Here is a 15,000-nt window from a genome sequence, read left to right as displayed (position 1 = left end):
CCCATCTAACCCCATCTCACCCCATCTCACCCCATCTAACCCCATCTCACCCCATCTAACCCCATCTCACCCCATCTCACCCCATCTAACCCCATCTCACCCCATCTCACCCCATCTAACCCCATCTCACCCCATCTCACCCCATCTAACCCCATCTCACCCCATCTAACCCCATCTCACCCCATCTAACCCCATCTCACCCCATCTAACCCCATCTCACCCCATCTCACCCCATCTCACCCCATCTCACCCCATCTAACCACATCTAACCCCATCTCACCCCATCTCACCCCATCTAACCCCATCTAACCCCATCTCACCCCATCTAACCCCATCTCACCCCATCTCACCCCATCTCACCCCATCTCACCCCATCTAACCACATCTCACCCCATCTCACCCCATCTAACCACATCTCACCCCATCTAGCAGGACAGTACACAGTAGGACAGCACACAGTAGGACAGTACACAGCAGGACAGCAGGACAGTACACAGCAGGACAGCACACAGCAGGACAGCAGGACAGTACACAGTAGGACAGTACACAGCAGGACAGTACACAGCAGGACAGTACACAGCAGGACAGTACACAGTAGGACAGCAGGACAGCACACAGCAGGACAGCAGGACAGTACACAGTAGGACAGTACACAGCAGGACAGTACACAGCAGGACAGCAGGACAGTACACAGTAGGACAGTACACAGCAGGACAGTACACAGTAGGACAGTACACAGCAGGACAGTACACAGTAGGACAGTACACAGCAGGACAGCACACAGCAGGACAGTACACAGCAGGACAGCAGGACAGTACACAGTAGGACAGTACACAGCAGGACAGTACACAGCAGGACAGGACACAGCAGGACAGCAGGACAGTACACAGCAGGACAGTACACAGTAGGACAGTACACAGTAGGACAGTACACAGCAGGACAGTACACAGTAGGACAGTACACAGCAGGACAGTACACAGCAGGACAGTACACAGCAGGACAGCACACAGCAGGACAGGACACAGCAGGACAGTACACAGCAGGACAGTACACAGCAGGACAGCAGGACAGCACACAGCAGGACAGCAGGACAGCACACAGCAGGACAGCACACAGCAGGACAGTACACAGCAGGACAGCACACAGCAGGACAGCACACAGCAGGACAGCACACAGCAGGACAGTACACAGCAGGACAGCACACAGCAGGACAGCACACAGCAGGACAGTACACAGTAGGACAGCACACAGCAGGACAGTACACAGCAGGACAGCAGGACAGTACACAGCAGGACAGTACACAGCAGGACAGTACACAGCAGGACAGTACACAGCAGGACAGCAGGACAGCACACAGCAGGACAGTACACAGCAGGACAGGACACAGCAGGACAGCAGGACAGTACACAGCAGGACAGTACACAGCAGGACAGTACACAGCAGGACAGTACACAGCAGGACAGTACACAGCAGGACAGGACACAGCAGGACAGCAGGACAGTACACAGTAGGACAGTACACAGCAGGACAGTACACAGCAGGACAGTACACAGCAGGACAGTACACAGCAGGACAGCAGGACAGTACACAGTAGGACAGTACACAGCAGGACAGTACACAGTAGGACAGTACACAGCAGGACAGTACACAGCAGGACAGGACACAGCAGGACAGCAGGACAGTACACAGTAGGACAGTACACAGCAGGACAGTACACAGCAGGACAGTACACAGCAGGACAGTACACAGCAGGACAGGACACAGCAGGACAGCAGGACAGTACACAGTAGGACAGTACACAGCAGGACAGTACACAGCAGGACAGTACACAGCAGGACAGTACACAGCAGGACAGCAGGACAGTACACAGTAGGACAGTACACAGCAGGACAGTACACAGTAGGACAGTACACAGCAGGACAGTACACAGCAGGACAGGACACAGCAGGACAGCAGGACAGTACACAGTAGGACAGTACACAGCAGGACAGTACACAGCAGGACAGTACACAGCAGGACAGTACACAGCAGGACAGGACACAGCAGGACAGCAGGACAGTACACAGTAGGACAGTACACAGCAGGACAGTACACAGCAGGACAGTACACAGCAGGACAGCACACAGCAGGACAGTACACAGCAGGACAGCACACAGCAGGACAGTACACAGCAGGACAGGACACAGTAGGACAGTACACAGCAGGACAGCAGGACAGTACATAGTAGGACAGTACACAGCTGGACAGCACACAGCAGGACAGAGAGAAATGTAGGTCCCCTGTAGCTCAGTTGGTAGAGCATGGCGCTTGCAACGCCAGGGTTGTGGGTTCGTTTCCCACAGGGGGCCAGTATGAAAAATGTATGCACTCACTAACTGTAAGTCGCTCTGGTTAAGAGCATCTACTAAATGACTAAAATGTAAATGTTAATGTAGGCCAAACAGAGAATTACACCAAAGCAGCACAAAATATTGTCTCTCTCTGTCTCTGTCTCTCACTCTCTCCCTCCCTCTCTCTCTCTGTCTCTCTCTCTCTCTCTCTCTCTCTCTCTCTCTCTCTCTCTCTCTCTCTCTCTCTGTGTGATGCATGGGTATTAGGGCTATAGCCTTTAAAAGAATATATATATATATAACGGACACTCCTTAACTGTCTTGCTGTTTTTAAAAACGTAACCTATATTCCCTTCTGTCTCCATTCGATAGGCTATGAATACGACTGAAGGCTAAGCTTCATCGTTTTATGCATGGCTTTCTCCCGACCAAACAATGAACGTAACGTAGTTCCATCTCAAAAAGTCATTTGAATAGACAGAACCAACTATATCAATAGCCTGTAGAACAGTTTAATCAAGTTACAGCTTATTAGGAAAGATATGATCCATGCCGGGCCGGGACAATCCCTCCATACTAAAACCAAATGACCAATAAGCCCATCCTCATTCCTCCTACTGGCCTGTCATAAAAGTTTTCAGACTAGTTAAGGTTATGAACAGTAGCTTTATTTACCAAATATTCTAGCCTTCAAATGTGTTGTCCTGAAGTTGTTGTGGCTTTCAAAAAATATCAAGAATGAAAGTCTATAGCCTAAGGATAGGCTATTCTCAATCACAGCTTTATGAGAGATCGAACAAATAATATTATTTATTTTTCTGTCATTATATGAGGCAAATAAAACAATTATTTTCCCAGTTCTGAAGACGGTAGCCCGTTCCTCATCAGACAGTCACTGCTCCATCATGATGTAGTCCTATAACCTAGCTCACAGCGGTAAGACAGCCCTCATCAGACAGTCACTGCTCCATCGTGATGTAGTCCTATAACCTCGCTCACAGCGGTAAGACAGCCCTCATCAGACAGTCACTGCTCCATCATGATGTAGTCCTATAACCTAGCTCACAGCGGTAAGACAGCCCTCATCAGACAGTCACTGCTCCATCGTGATGTAGTCCTATAACCTCGCTCACAGCGGTAAGACAGCCCTCATCAGACAGTCACTGCTCCATCATGATGTAGTCCCTATAACCTAGCTCACAGCGGTAAGACAGCCCTCATCAGACAGTCACTGCTCCATCGTGATGTAGTCCTATAACCTCGCTCACAGCGGTAAGACAGCCCTCATCAGACAGTCACTGCTCCATCATGATGTAGTCCTATAACCTCGCTCACTACGGTAAGACAGCCCTCATCAGACAGTCACTGCTCCATCATGATGTAGTCCTATAACCTCGCTCACTACGGTAAGACAGCCCTCATCAGACAGTCACTGCTCCATCATGATGTAGTCCTATAACCTAGCTCACAGCGGTGAGACAGCCCTCATCAGACAGTCACTGCTCCATCGTGATGTAGTCCTATAACCTCGCTCACAGCGGTAAGACAGCCCTCATCAGACAGTCACTGCTCCATCGTGATGTAGTCCTATAACCTAGCTCACAGCGGTGAGACAGCCCTCATCAGACAGTCACTGCTCCATCATGATGTAGTCCTATAACCTAGCTCACTACGGTAAGACAGCCCTCATCAGACAGTCACTGCTCCATCATGATGTAGTCCTATAACCTAGCTCACAGCGGTAAGACAGCCCTCATCAGACAGCCACTGCTCCATCATGATGTAGTCCTATAACCTCGCTCACAGCGGTAAGACAGCCCTCATCAGACAGTCACTGCTCCATCATGATGTAGTCCTATAACCTAGCTCACAGCGGTAAGACAGCCCTCATCAGACAGTCACTGCTCCATCGTGATGTAGTCCTATAACCTAGCTCACAACGGTAAGACAGCCCTCATCAGACAGTCACTGCTCCATCATGATGTAGTCCTATAACCTCGCTCACAGCGGTAAGACAGCCCTCATCAGACAGTCACTGCTCCATCATGATGTAGTCCTATAACCTCGCTCACTACGGTAAGACAGCCCTCATCAGACAGTCACTGCTCCATCATGATGTAGTCCTATAACCTAGCTCACAGCGGTAAGACAGCCCTCATCAGACAGTCACTGCTCCATCATGATGTAGTCCTATAACCTAGCTCACAGCGGTAAGACAGCCCTCATCAGACAGTCACTGCTCCATCATGATGTAGTCCTATAACCTAGCTCACTACGGTAAGACAGCCCTCATCAGACAGTCACTGCTCCATCATGATGTAGTCCTATAACCTAGCTCACAGCGGTGAGACAGCCCTCATCAGACAGTCACTGCTCCATCATGATGTAGTCCTATAACCTAGCTCACAGCGGTAAGACATGAGTGAATTCTTAATGTCAGACAGTGATAAATTAATGATTAGACTAGACACCTGGGAACATGCAAACCTACACACACACTACACACAGTCCACACTCTACACACACACTACACACTCTACACACACACTACACACTCTACACACACACACTACACACTGTACACACAGTACACACACACTACACACTGTACACACACTACACACACACTACACACTGTACAGACTCTACACACACTACACTGTCCACCCCCTGTGGTGTGTTTGTGTCAGAGAGAGAGACAGTGTGTTGTTATTATGATGTCACAGTCTCTAGATAAGTTAGAGCTGTGTTCAACGTTCAAAAGAGTTCAACCTGAGATGAGGCTTGGAAACACTCTTAGAGACAACGGTGCTGTCTAGGATCTACAAGGATTCTTCAGCTGTCCCCATAGGAGAAACCCCTTGAAGAACCCTTTTGGGTTCCATGTAGAACCCTTTCCACAGAGGGTTGTACCTGGAACCCAAAAGGGTTCTACCTGGAACCCAAAAGGGTTCTACCTGGAACCCAAAAGGGTTCTACTTGGAACCCAAAAGGGTTCTACTTGGAACCAAAAATAGTTATCCTATGGAGACAGCCGAAGAACCATTTTGGAACCCTTTTTTCTAAGAGTGTATTTGAGTGTGTGTCTCTTTGTCAGATTTTCTGTCTCCGACACGGCTGTCATGTGTGTGTGTGTGTGTCTGTCTGTGTGTATCTCTGTGTGTGTGTGTGTGTGTCTGTATCTCTCTAGGACTCACCAGTTGAAACTCACTGCGTCGTGCGTAGGCCTCCTGTATCCCAGAATCCCTCCACAGAGCGTCCAGCGCCAGACCATAAAGCTGGAATTCTATTGGTTCCACCGCCACTCCACCACGCCCCTCGAATGACATCACAAACATGCCGTGCTTCTCATTTTCAGAGTTCTGCCACGGAATCCCCAGCTTGTCCCGCGCATCCACCAACACACGCATCCCCTATAGAACAATATATACATGAATATATACATCCACCAACACACCCATCCCCTATAGAACAATATATACATGAATATATACATCCACCAACACACCCATCCCCTATAGAACAATATATACATGAATATATACATCCACCAACACACGCATCCCCTATAGAACAATATATACATGAATATATACATCCACCAACACACGCATCCCCTATAGAACAATATATACATGAATATATACATCCACCAACACACGCATCCCCTATAGAACAATATATACATGAATATATACATCCACCAACACACGCATCCCCTATAGAACAATATATACATCCACCAACACACTCATCCCCTATAGAACAATATATACATGAATATATACATCCACCAACACACACATCCCCTATAGAACAATATATACATGAATATATACATCCACCAACACACGCATCCCCTATAGAACAATATATACATGAATATATACATCCACCAACACACGCATCCCCTATAGAACAATATATACATGAATATATACATCCACCAACACACACATCCCCTATAGAACAATATATACATGAATATATACATCCACCAACACACGCATCCCCTATAGAACAATATATACATGAATTTATACATCCACCAACACACGCATCCCCTATAGAACAATATATACATGAATATATACATCCACCAACACACGCATCCCCTATAGAACAATATATACATGAATATATACATCCACCAACACACCCATCCCCTATAGAACAATATATACATGAATATATACATCCACCAACACACGCATCCCCTATAGAACAATATATACATGAATATATACATCCACCAACACACGCATCCCCTATAGAACAATATATACATGAATATATACATCCACCAACACACGCATCCCCTATAGAACAATATATACATGAATTTATACATCCACCAACACACGCATCCCCTATAGAACAATATATACATGAATATATACATCCACCAACACACGCATCCCCTATAGAACAATATATACATGAATATATACATCCACCAACACACCCATCCCCTATAGAACAATATATACATGAATATATACATCCACCAACACACGCATCCCCTATAGAACAATATATACATGAATATATACATCCACCAACACACGCATCCCCTATAGAACAATATATACATGAATATATACATCCACCAACACACCCATCCCCTATAGAACAATATATACATGAATATATACATCCACCAACACACCCATCCCCTATAGAACAATATATACAGTGAGGGAAAAAAGTATTTGATCCCCTGCTGATTTTGTACGTTTACCCACTGACAAAGACATGATCAGTCTATAATTTTAATGGTAGGTTTATTTGAACAGTGAGAGACAGAATAACAACAACAAAATACAGTATTATGGTAGTAAATATGGTATTTTGGGCCTCAACCAGTGTTCCAGTGTATGTATGTATCTACTGGTACTCACGTAGCTCATAGATCTTTCACACACTTACACACACATTATTGTAGGCTATTCTATGTTACAACAGAAGCTTCTTTAACTAACCCAGAAGTATATTCTATGTTATAACCAATGTTCCCTCAAATTTCAGGTCCAATGTACCCCCCCTGTATATATAGCCTCCCTACTGTTATTTTATTTTACTTCTGCTCTTTTTTTTCTCAACACTTTTTTTTGTTGTTGTTTTATTTTTATATTTTTTGTAAAAAATAAATGCACTGTTGGTTAAGGGCTGTAAGTAAGCATTTCACTGTAATGTCTGCACCTGTTGTATTCGGCGCATGTGACCAATAACATTTGATTTGATTTGCTGAGCGCAAACTTGAACGTTGTGAAAATTCTGTGCAACTTCCAGCGTGCGTTTACTGTGAACACTGAGGCTGTACCCGCTTTAAGTTACAGTTTTAGACAGTGGCCAAGTAGGATACTGTGGCTATTTGATCATAATGTAGGCCTACCAGAGTGGCCTACCATCAAAAACAATGGAGAAAATGCATCCCATAACATTTACGCATGGAAATAGCTGTTCTACCATTCAGCCTACAGTAGCAGCCAATGGGTGGTGTTCAATGTAGGTCTACATTCCATTTGAAAAAAAACATGCAGGGCTTGACATTAACCTGTTTATCCACTTGTCCTTCAGACAAGGAGGCGACTGAAAATGTTGTGTTGTTTGATGCAAGAAACCACTTTACAAAATACAATGCATTATTATTCCCACACCATTATTACAGAGTATCCAACAAATTATGCTACCCTCTGCCTATTGGCTACTTAGCTTATTGAAGCCTGTCTCAAAATACAACACTGCCCCTTTAAGACAAAAAAAAAAAAGCTCTTTACCTGACTCGCTTTTCAAAGATGTCTAGAAATGTATACGTTTTGTGCTCTTGTAGGAAGCAATCACTCCCCTATTGCTGACTACAAATGATCTATAACTGGGCTAATAACCCACTAACTAACAAAGGATATGAACTAAATGTGCACACGTGGCTACATGCAGCTCTCGCTTTGATCTCAAAACAAGCGCATCTACTCACAACCGCTCATGCTGTAAACACAGTCCAGTTCAAAGTGAACGGCACAGATCCATATATGGCAATGGCTTATTTGCATATAGGCCTACTGCAGCTCTGATCGGTTATGCCGCACCGGTCTGTGTAGAGTAAGGGCTGAGTAGTGCCTGTCAATGCAATAAAATCCTTTCTTTGATGCGTTCTGCCTACAACAAAATATCTTGCATAGTTGGTTTTGTTTTCGGTATGTCACATTGAAAGTGGCTAATATTGTGTTGATTTGATCACAATTCCCACAGTAAAGGGAAAATTCCCACTAACGGGGAAAACTCCAGAAAAGTTGAGTTAAGTTCGATCTCGTGCTTCTCTGCGCGGGCTGGTATTTCTTCTGCGCGGCAGTCCCGGTGGTGCTGTGCTGTGCCCATGGTGCAGCTCAGAGGGAACATTGGTTACAACAGAAGCTTCTTTAGCTAACCCAGAAGATCCAGATAATGGGTTAAATCGTATCGACCCCCTGTCTCTGTTTCTCACCACCAGCAGACAGACAGTCTAACCGTATGTGTGTGCGTGTGTCAGACGTGTGTGTTTCATTAAGACCCCAGTAATTAAACAGTAGATAAAAAAATATATAACTGAATTGTCTCGTCTCGTCTCTCTGTGTGTGTGTGTGTGTGTGTGTGTGTGTGTGTGTGTGTGTGTGTGTGTGTGTGTGTGTGTGTGTGTGTGTGTGTATGCGAGCAGTGGTATAAAGTACTTAAGGTCAAGCCTTTGTGCGAGGGGAGATTGTATTGGCGGTCAAGCCTTTGTGCGAGGGGAGATTGTATTGGCGGTCTTGCCAACAGGCGTAGGGGAAAAGCCTAATTATGCACCCTATTCATAATGTTAGCGGCAAACGCAGTTGTGTAAAGTACTTAAGTAAAAATACTTGAAAGTACTTAAGTCGTTTTTTGGGGGTATCTGTACTTTACTATTTATATTTTTGACAACTTTTACTTTTACTTCACTACATTCCTAAAGAAAATAATGTACTTTTTACTCCATACATTTTCCCCTGACACCCAAAAGTACTCCTTACATTTTCAATGCTTAGCAGGACAGGAAAATGGTCCAATTCACACAGTTATCAAGAGAACATCCCTGGTCATCCCTACTGCCTCTGATTTGGCGGACTCACTAAACACACATGCTTCATTTGTAAATTATGTCTGAGTGTTGGAGTGTGCCCCTGGCTGTCCGTAAATTAAAAAATCAAGAAAACTGGGCCGTCTAGTTTGCTTAATATAAGGAATTTGAAATTCTTTATACTTTTACTTTTGATACTTACAGTTGAAGTTGGAAGTTTACATACACTTAGATTGGAGTCATTAAAACTTTCAAACACTCCACAAATTTCTTGTTAACAAACTATAGTTTTGGCAAGTCGGTTAGGACATCTACTTTGTGCATGACACAAGTAATTTTTCCAACAATTGTTTACAGACAGATTATTTCACTTATAATTCACTGTATCACAATTCCAGTGGGTCAGAAGTTTACATAAACTAAATTGACTGTGACTTTAAACCGCTTGCAAAATTTCAGAAAATTATGTCATGGATTTAGAAGCTTCTGATAGGCTAATTGACATATTTTGAGTCAATTGGAGGTGTACCTGTGGATATATTTCAAGGCCTACCTTCAAACTCAGTGCCTCTTTGCTTGACATCATGGGAAAATCAAAATAAATCAGCCAAGACCTCAGAAAAAGAATTGTAGACCTCCACAAGTCTGGTTCATCCTTGGGAGCAATTTCCAAACGCCTGAAGGTACCACGTTCATCTGTACAAACAATAGTACGCAAGTATAAACACCATGGGACCACGCAGCCGTCATACCGCTCAGGAAGGAGACGCATTCTGTCTCCTAGAGATGAACATACTTTGGTGCGAAAAGTGCAAATCAATCCCAGAACAACAGCAACGGACCTTGTGAAGATGCTGGAGGAAACAGGTACAAAAGTATCTATATCCACAGTAAAACGAGTCCTATATCCACATAACCTGAAAGGCCGCTCAACAAGGAAGAAGTCACTGCTCCAAAACTGCCATAAAAAAGCAAGACTACGGTTTGCAACTGCACATGGGGACAAAGATCGTACTTCTTGGAGAAATGTTCTCTGGTCTGATGAAACAAAAATAGAACTGTTTGGCCATAATGACCATCGTTATGTATGGAGGAAAAAGGGGGTAACTTGCAAGCCGAAGAACACCATCCCAACCGTGAAGCACGGGGGTGGCAGCATCTTGAGGGGGTGCTTTGCTGCAGGAGGGACTGGTGCACTTCACAAAATAGATGGCATCATGAGGAAGGAAAATGATGTGGATATATTGAAGCAACATCTCAAGACATCAGTCAGGAAGTTAAAGCTTGGTTGCAAATAGGTCTTCCAAATAGACAATGACCCCAAGCATACTTCCAAAGTTGTGCCAAAAAGGACAACAGTCAAGGTATTGGAGTGGCCATCACAAAGCCCTGACCTCAATCCTATAGAAAATGTGTGGGCAGAACTGAAAAAGCGTGTGCGAGCAAGGAGGCCTACAAACCTGACTCAGTTACACCAGCTCTGTCAGGAGGAATGGGCCAAAATTCACCAAACTTATTGTGGGAAGCTTGTGGGAAGGCTACCCGAAACGTTTGACCCATGTTAAACAATTTAAAGGCAATGCTACCAAATACTAATTGAGTGTATGTAAACTTCTGACCCACTGGGAATGTGATGAAAGAAATGAAAGCTGAAATAAATAATTCTCTCTACTATTATTCTGACATTTCACATTCTTAAAATAAAGTGGTGATCCTAACTGACCTAAGACAGGGAATGTTTTACTAGGATTAAATGTCAGGAATTGTGAAAAACTGAGTTTAAATGTATTTGGCTAAGGTGTATGTAAACTATCGACTTCAACTGTAAGTATATTTAAAACCAAATACTTTTAGACTTTTACTCATGTAGGATTTTACTGTGTGACTTTCACATTTACTTCAATCATTTTCTATCAAGGTATCTTTACTTTTACTCAAGTATGACAATTGAGTCCTTTTTCAGCTCTCTGTGTGTGTGTGTGTGAGTGAGTGAGTGAGTGTGTTTGTGAGTGTGAGTGTGTGTCAGAGAAAGAGAGAGAAGCTAGTAGTCACTACCTCACTTCAGTGACACACACACACGTGCTCGGGCACACATACATATCTAAGTCTGCTGGCTGATGCCACGTTAATATGCTAGTCAGAACTAGGAAACTCTGAAATGTCAGACTTGCTTAGCGTGTCTGAAATATCCGAGTTCTGATCAGCATTTGAACACAGCATGAGAGCCAGACGTGAGTCACACTGTGTCATGGTTAATGTGTTATAGTTAGGTACACAGTGTACATCTGGTCTGCAATTGGACCACTGATCTATTAGATACTAACCTAACCGCTGATCTAGGACCAGTTTTCCCTGCCCCAGTCCTACCAGAGAGGAAACTGACCTAATAATATAATAAGATGCCATTTAGCAGACGCTTTGATCCTAAGCGACTTACAGTCACCTGTGCAAACATTTTTGTACGTATGGGTGGTCCCGGGGATCGAACCCACTACCCTGGCGTTACACGCGCCATGCTCTACACATTGAGCTACAGAGGACCTAATATCCAATGTTTTGTCAATAAGATCAACACTCAGAACTTGTGCTTTTCAATTGAACTAACTAGGATGGGCCTATGTCTAATGCGTGTCAATGCAGTGCATGGAGAATTGAATGAATAACGTTGTTTTCCCCTGGAGAAATGCTCTGCTACAATAACATAGGCCTGCCACTGCATGAGTCACATTGGTTATAACTCTTATCTAAAGTATTTATATTGGTTACCTTTATGATATTCTCAAAGATTGTGTCCCGGAAGTCCAGCAGGGCTTTCTTATCGAACTCTTTTCCATTAATAATCCTCATCTGTTTGAGGAAGGTCGACTTGCCGCTCTCTCCTGCACCGAGGAGAAGGATCTTCACCAGCCGCCTCACAGCACGCCTCTCTCGGGAAAGCATGGCGTCAATCTCCCGGCTCCTCCGACGAGCCTCTCGCTCCTGGACCGCGTCCCTTTCCCGGATCCTGTCCTTGCTGCCGCCCGCATCTCGGGTGGCCTCGGCCGGCAGCAGACAGCGGCTCAGGCTCCGCACCACTCCCGACATGGTCCGTTTTTAACCAACCAACCCACCAAACTTCAGCAGAACCTTTTCATAATACGAGAAGAATCCAGCCTACACTCCCATTCAATAGGCTACGGTTCGATTATAACGTTTTAGTAGTAGCAGGGTTATCGAATCGAAATAACAACCCAGATTGTCTCATCCGCTCTGAGGAAAAAAGTGAGAAATTAGGCTATTTCGTTATACAAATCCTTGACATACGAGATAATCCACTCCGCTTTAATACATTTATATTAGCCTAAAAGTTTAAGAGGTAGGATTATCTAAATCTAAATAAGATTTTGTCGTCCATTAATAGAGATGTATCCTCTTTATTTATCCGTTATGCGAACCGGCCCGCATAGCTGCGCGAGCTGGAGATACTCCCGTGTCCATTTTGGTTAAGAGTTGGATGTCTTCTCTTCTCAAATAAAGAACCAGCGAAGTGGACAGGAAAAAAAAACAAAGAGACAAAAGTCGAGACAAAAGTCGTCCAACAAGCGTTATAAACTCATTATAAACGATATCGCCGTCCGTGTATCTAGACTAAAGTTTAGCCTACCTAACAAACAAACGTCAGTAAAATAAAAGCAAATTTTGCCTCGATGTAGTTTAGGAGGATCCCCTGGGATTTGTGAACTTGAGAACACTGACAAAGGCTAGAGAGAGAGAGAGAGCAAGGGAGTCTGGCCCAATGGTTTATATATACACTAGATGACTAACAGGGGGTGCTGTTTCGAAGCCACTGCGATATATAAATGCATTTGGCCCGGTAGTGGCCCGGTAGTGGCCTACACAGAGTTGGGCTGTTCCCTGTCCGCTGCATACTGTTTTGGTCTAGTCTTGGACTGCTGCTGCTACTCCGGCGGTCGCTAGGGGGCGACTCAACACCACTCTATCACTATGGGAGGCGCCTGGCCCTACACCGACTCACCCCCTATAGATTAGATTAGCTACTGGGATGGTCAGAATGTTATAGTTTGGGGGAAAACACAGATGGCATGACAAACTGTTAGATCCATTAGGAAATACGTTTAACCAAGAAAGAACACTGGAAATCCAATATGGATGGTGTTAAGAGATAGATGGGACGGTGTTGAATGGAGTTGAAGGATGGGACTAATAACAACTAACAACAACTAATAACAACAAGAGAACCAATGTAAAGCATTGTGTGTCCATAAAAAGTATATAGGTTATAGGTTGAGAGCTTTTGTGAAAGAGCACAGTTAGAAAGATATGGCATATAGAAGCAAACAGGATGGACATCATGAAAACGATCGGAGAGGTTGAGGGTAGAGGAAGTTCAGGAGTAAAAACAAACAAAATATAATTATTGTAAAATTGTCTGTGTCCATAAACTGTATATAGTATGTATAAGCTGGAAGGTGAGGCCTAAGCGTTGTTGTTCACTAGTTTACTCCAATTAGGGAAGGGGTTGTGGGGTTGGAAAGTAATAAAGGGAAATATATTTTTAAAAAGGATATGTATATATATATGTACAGTTGAAGTCAGAAGTTTACACACACTTAGGTTGGAGTCATTAAAACTCGTTTTTCAACCACTCCACAAATTTCTTGTTAACAAACTATAGTTTTGGCAAGTCGGTTAGGACATCTACTTTGTGCATGACACAAGTAATTTTTCCAACAATTGTTTACAGACAGATTATTTCACTTATAATTCACTGTATCACAATTCCAGTGGGTCAGAAGTTTACATAAACTAAATTGACTGTGCCTTTAAACCGCTTGCAAAATTTCAGAAAATTATGTCATGGATTTAGAAGCTTCTGATAGGCTAATTGACATAATTTGTGTCAATTGGAGGTGTACCTGTGGATGTATTTTAAGCCCTACCTTCAAACTCAGTGCCTCTTTGCTTGACATCATGGGAAAATCAAAAGAAATCAGCCAAGACCTCAGAAAAACAATTGTAGACCTCCACAAGTCTGGTTCATCCTTGGGAGCAATTTCTAAACGCCTGAAGGTACCACGTTCATCTGTACAAACAATAGTACGCAAGTATAAACACCATGGGACCACGCAGCCGTCATCCCGCTCAGGAGATGCGTTCTGTCTCCTAGAGATGAACGTACTTTGGTGCGAAAAGTGCAAATCAATCCCAGAACAACAGCAAAGGACCTTGTGAAGATGCTGGAGGAAACAGGTACAAAAGTATCTATATCCACAGTAAAACGAGTCCTATATCCACATAACCTGAAAGGCCACTCAGCATGGAAGAAGTCACTGCTCCAAAACCACCATAAAAAAGTCAGACTACGGTTTGCAACTGCACATGGGGACAAAGATCATACTTTTTGGAGAAATGTCCTCTGGTCTGATGAAACAAAAATAGAACTGTTTGGCCATAATGACCATCGTTATGTTTGGAGGAAAAAGGGGGTGGCTTGCAAGCCGAAGAACACCATCCCAACCGTGAAGCACGGGGGTGGCAGCATCATGCTGTGGGGGTGCTTTGCTGCAGGAGGGACTGGTGCACTTCACAAAATAG

General features: G+C 44.0%; 1 protein-coding gene across 1 annotated transcript in view; it reads right to left on the bottom strand.

The window, feature by feature from the left end:
• gna12a (guanine nucleotide binding protein (G protein) alpha 12a) overlaps window positions 1–13,161 on the bottom strand; it is a 28,105-nt gene extending 14,944 nt beyond the window's left edge. The window contains exons 1-2 of the mRNA XM_041840875.2: window positions 12,172–13,161; window positions 5,528–5,743 (exon numbers count right to left, since the gene is read on the bottom strand). Coding sequence (XP_041696809.1) covers window positions 5,528–5,743; window positions 12,172–12,489 — 534 coding nt within the window. The 5' untranslated portion in view covers window positions 12,490–13,161. The remainder of the gene's footprint in view (window positions 1–5,527; window positions 5,744–12,171) is intronic.
• Window positions 13,162–15,000: the final 1,839 nt, after the last annotated feature.

The sequence above is a fragment of the Coregonus clupeaformis genome, chromosome 20 (genome assembly GCF_020615455.1).
Source record: "Coregonus clupeaformis isolate EN_2021a chromosome 20, ASM2061545v1, whole genome shotgun sequence".
NCBI lineage: Eukaryota > Metazoa > Chordata > Actinopteri > Salmoniformes > Salmonidae > Coregonus > Coregonus clupeaformis.
The sequence above is the reverse complement of the archived record's forward strand: the minus strand, read 5'-3'. Positions and strand labels throughout refer to the sequence as shown.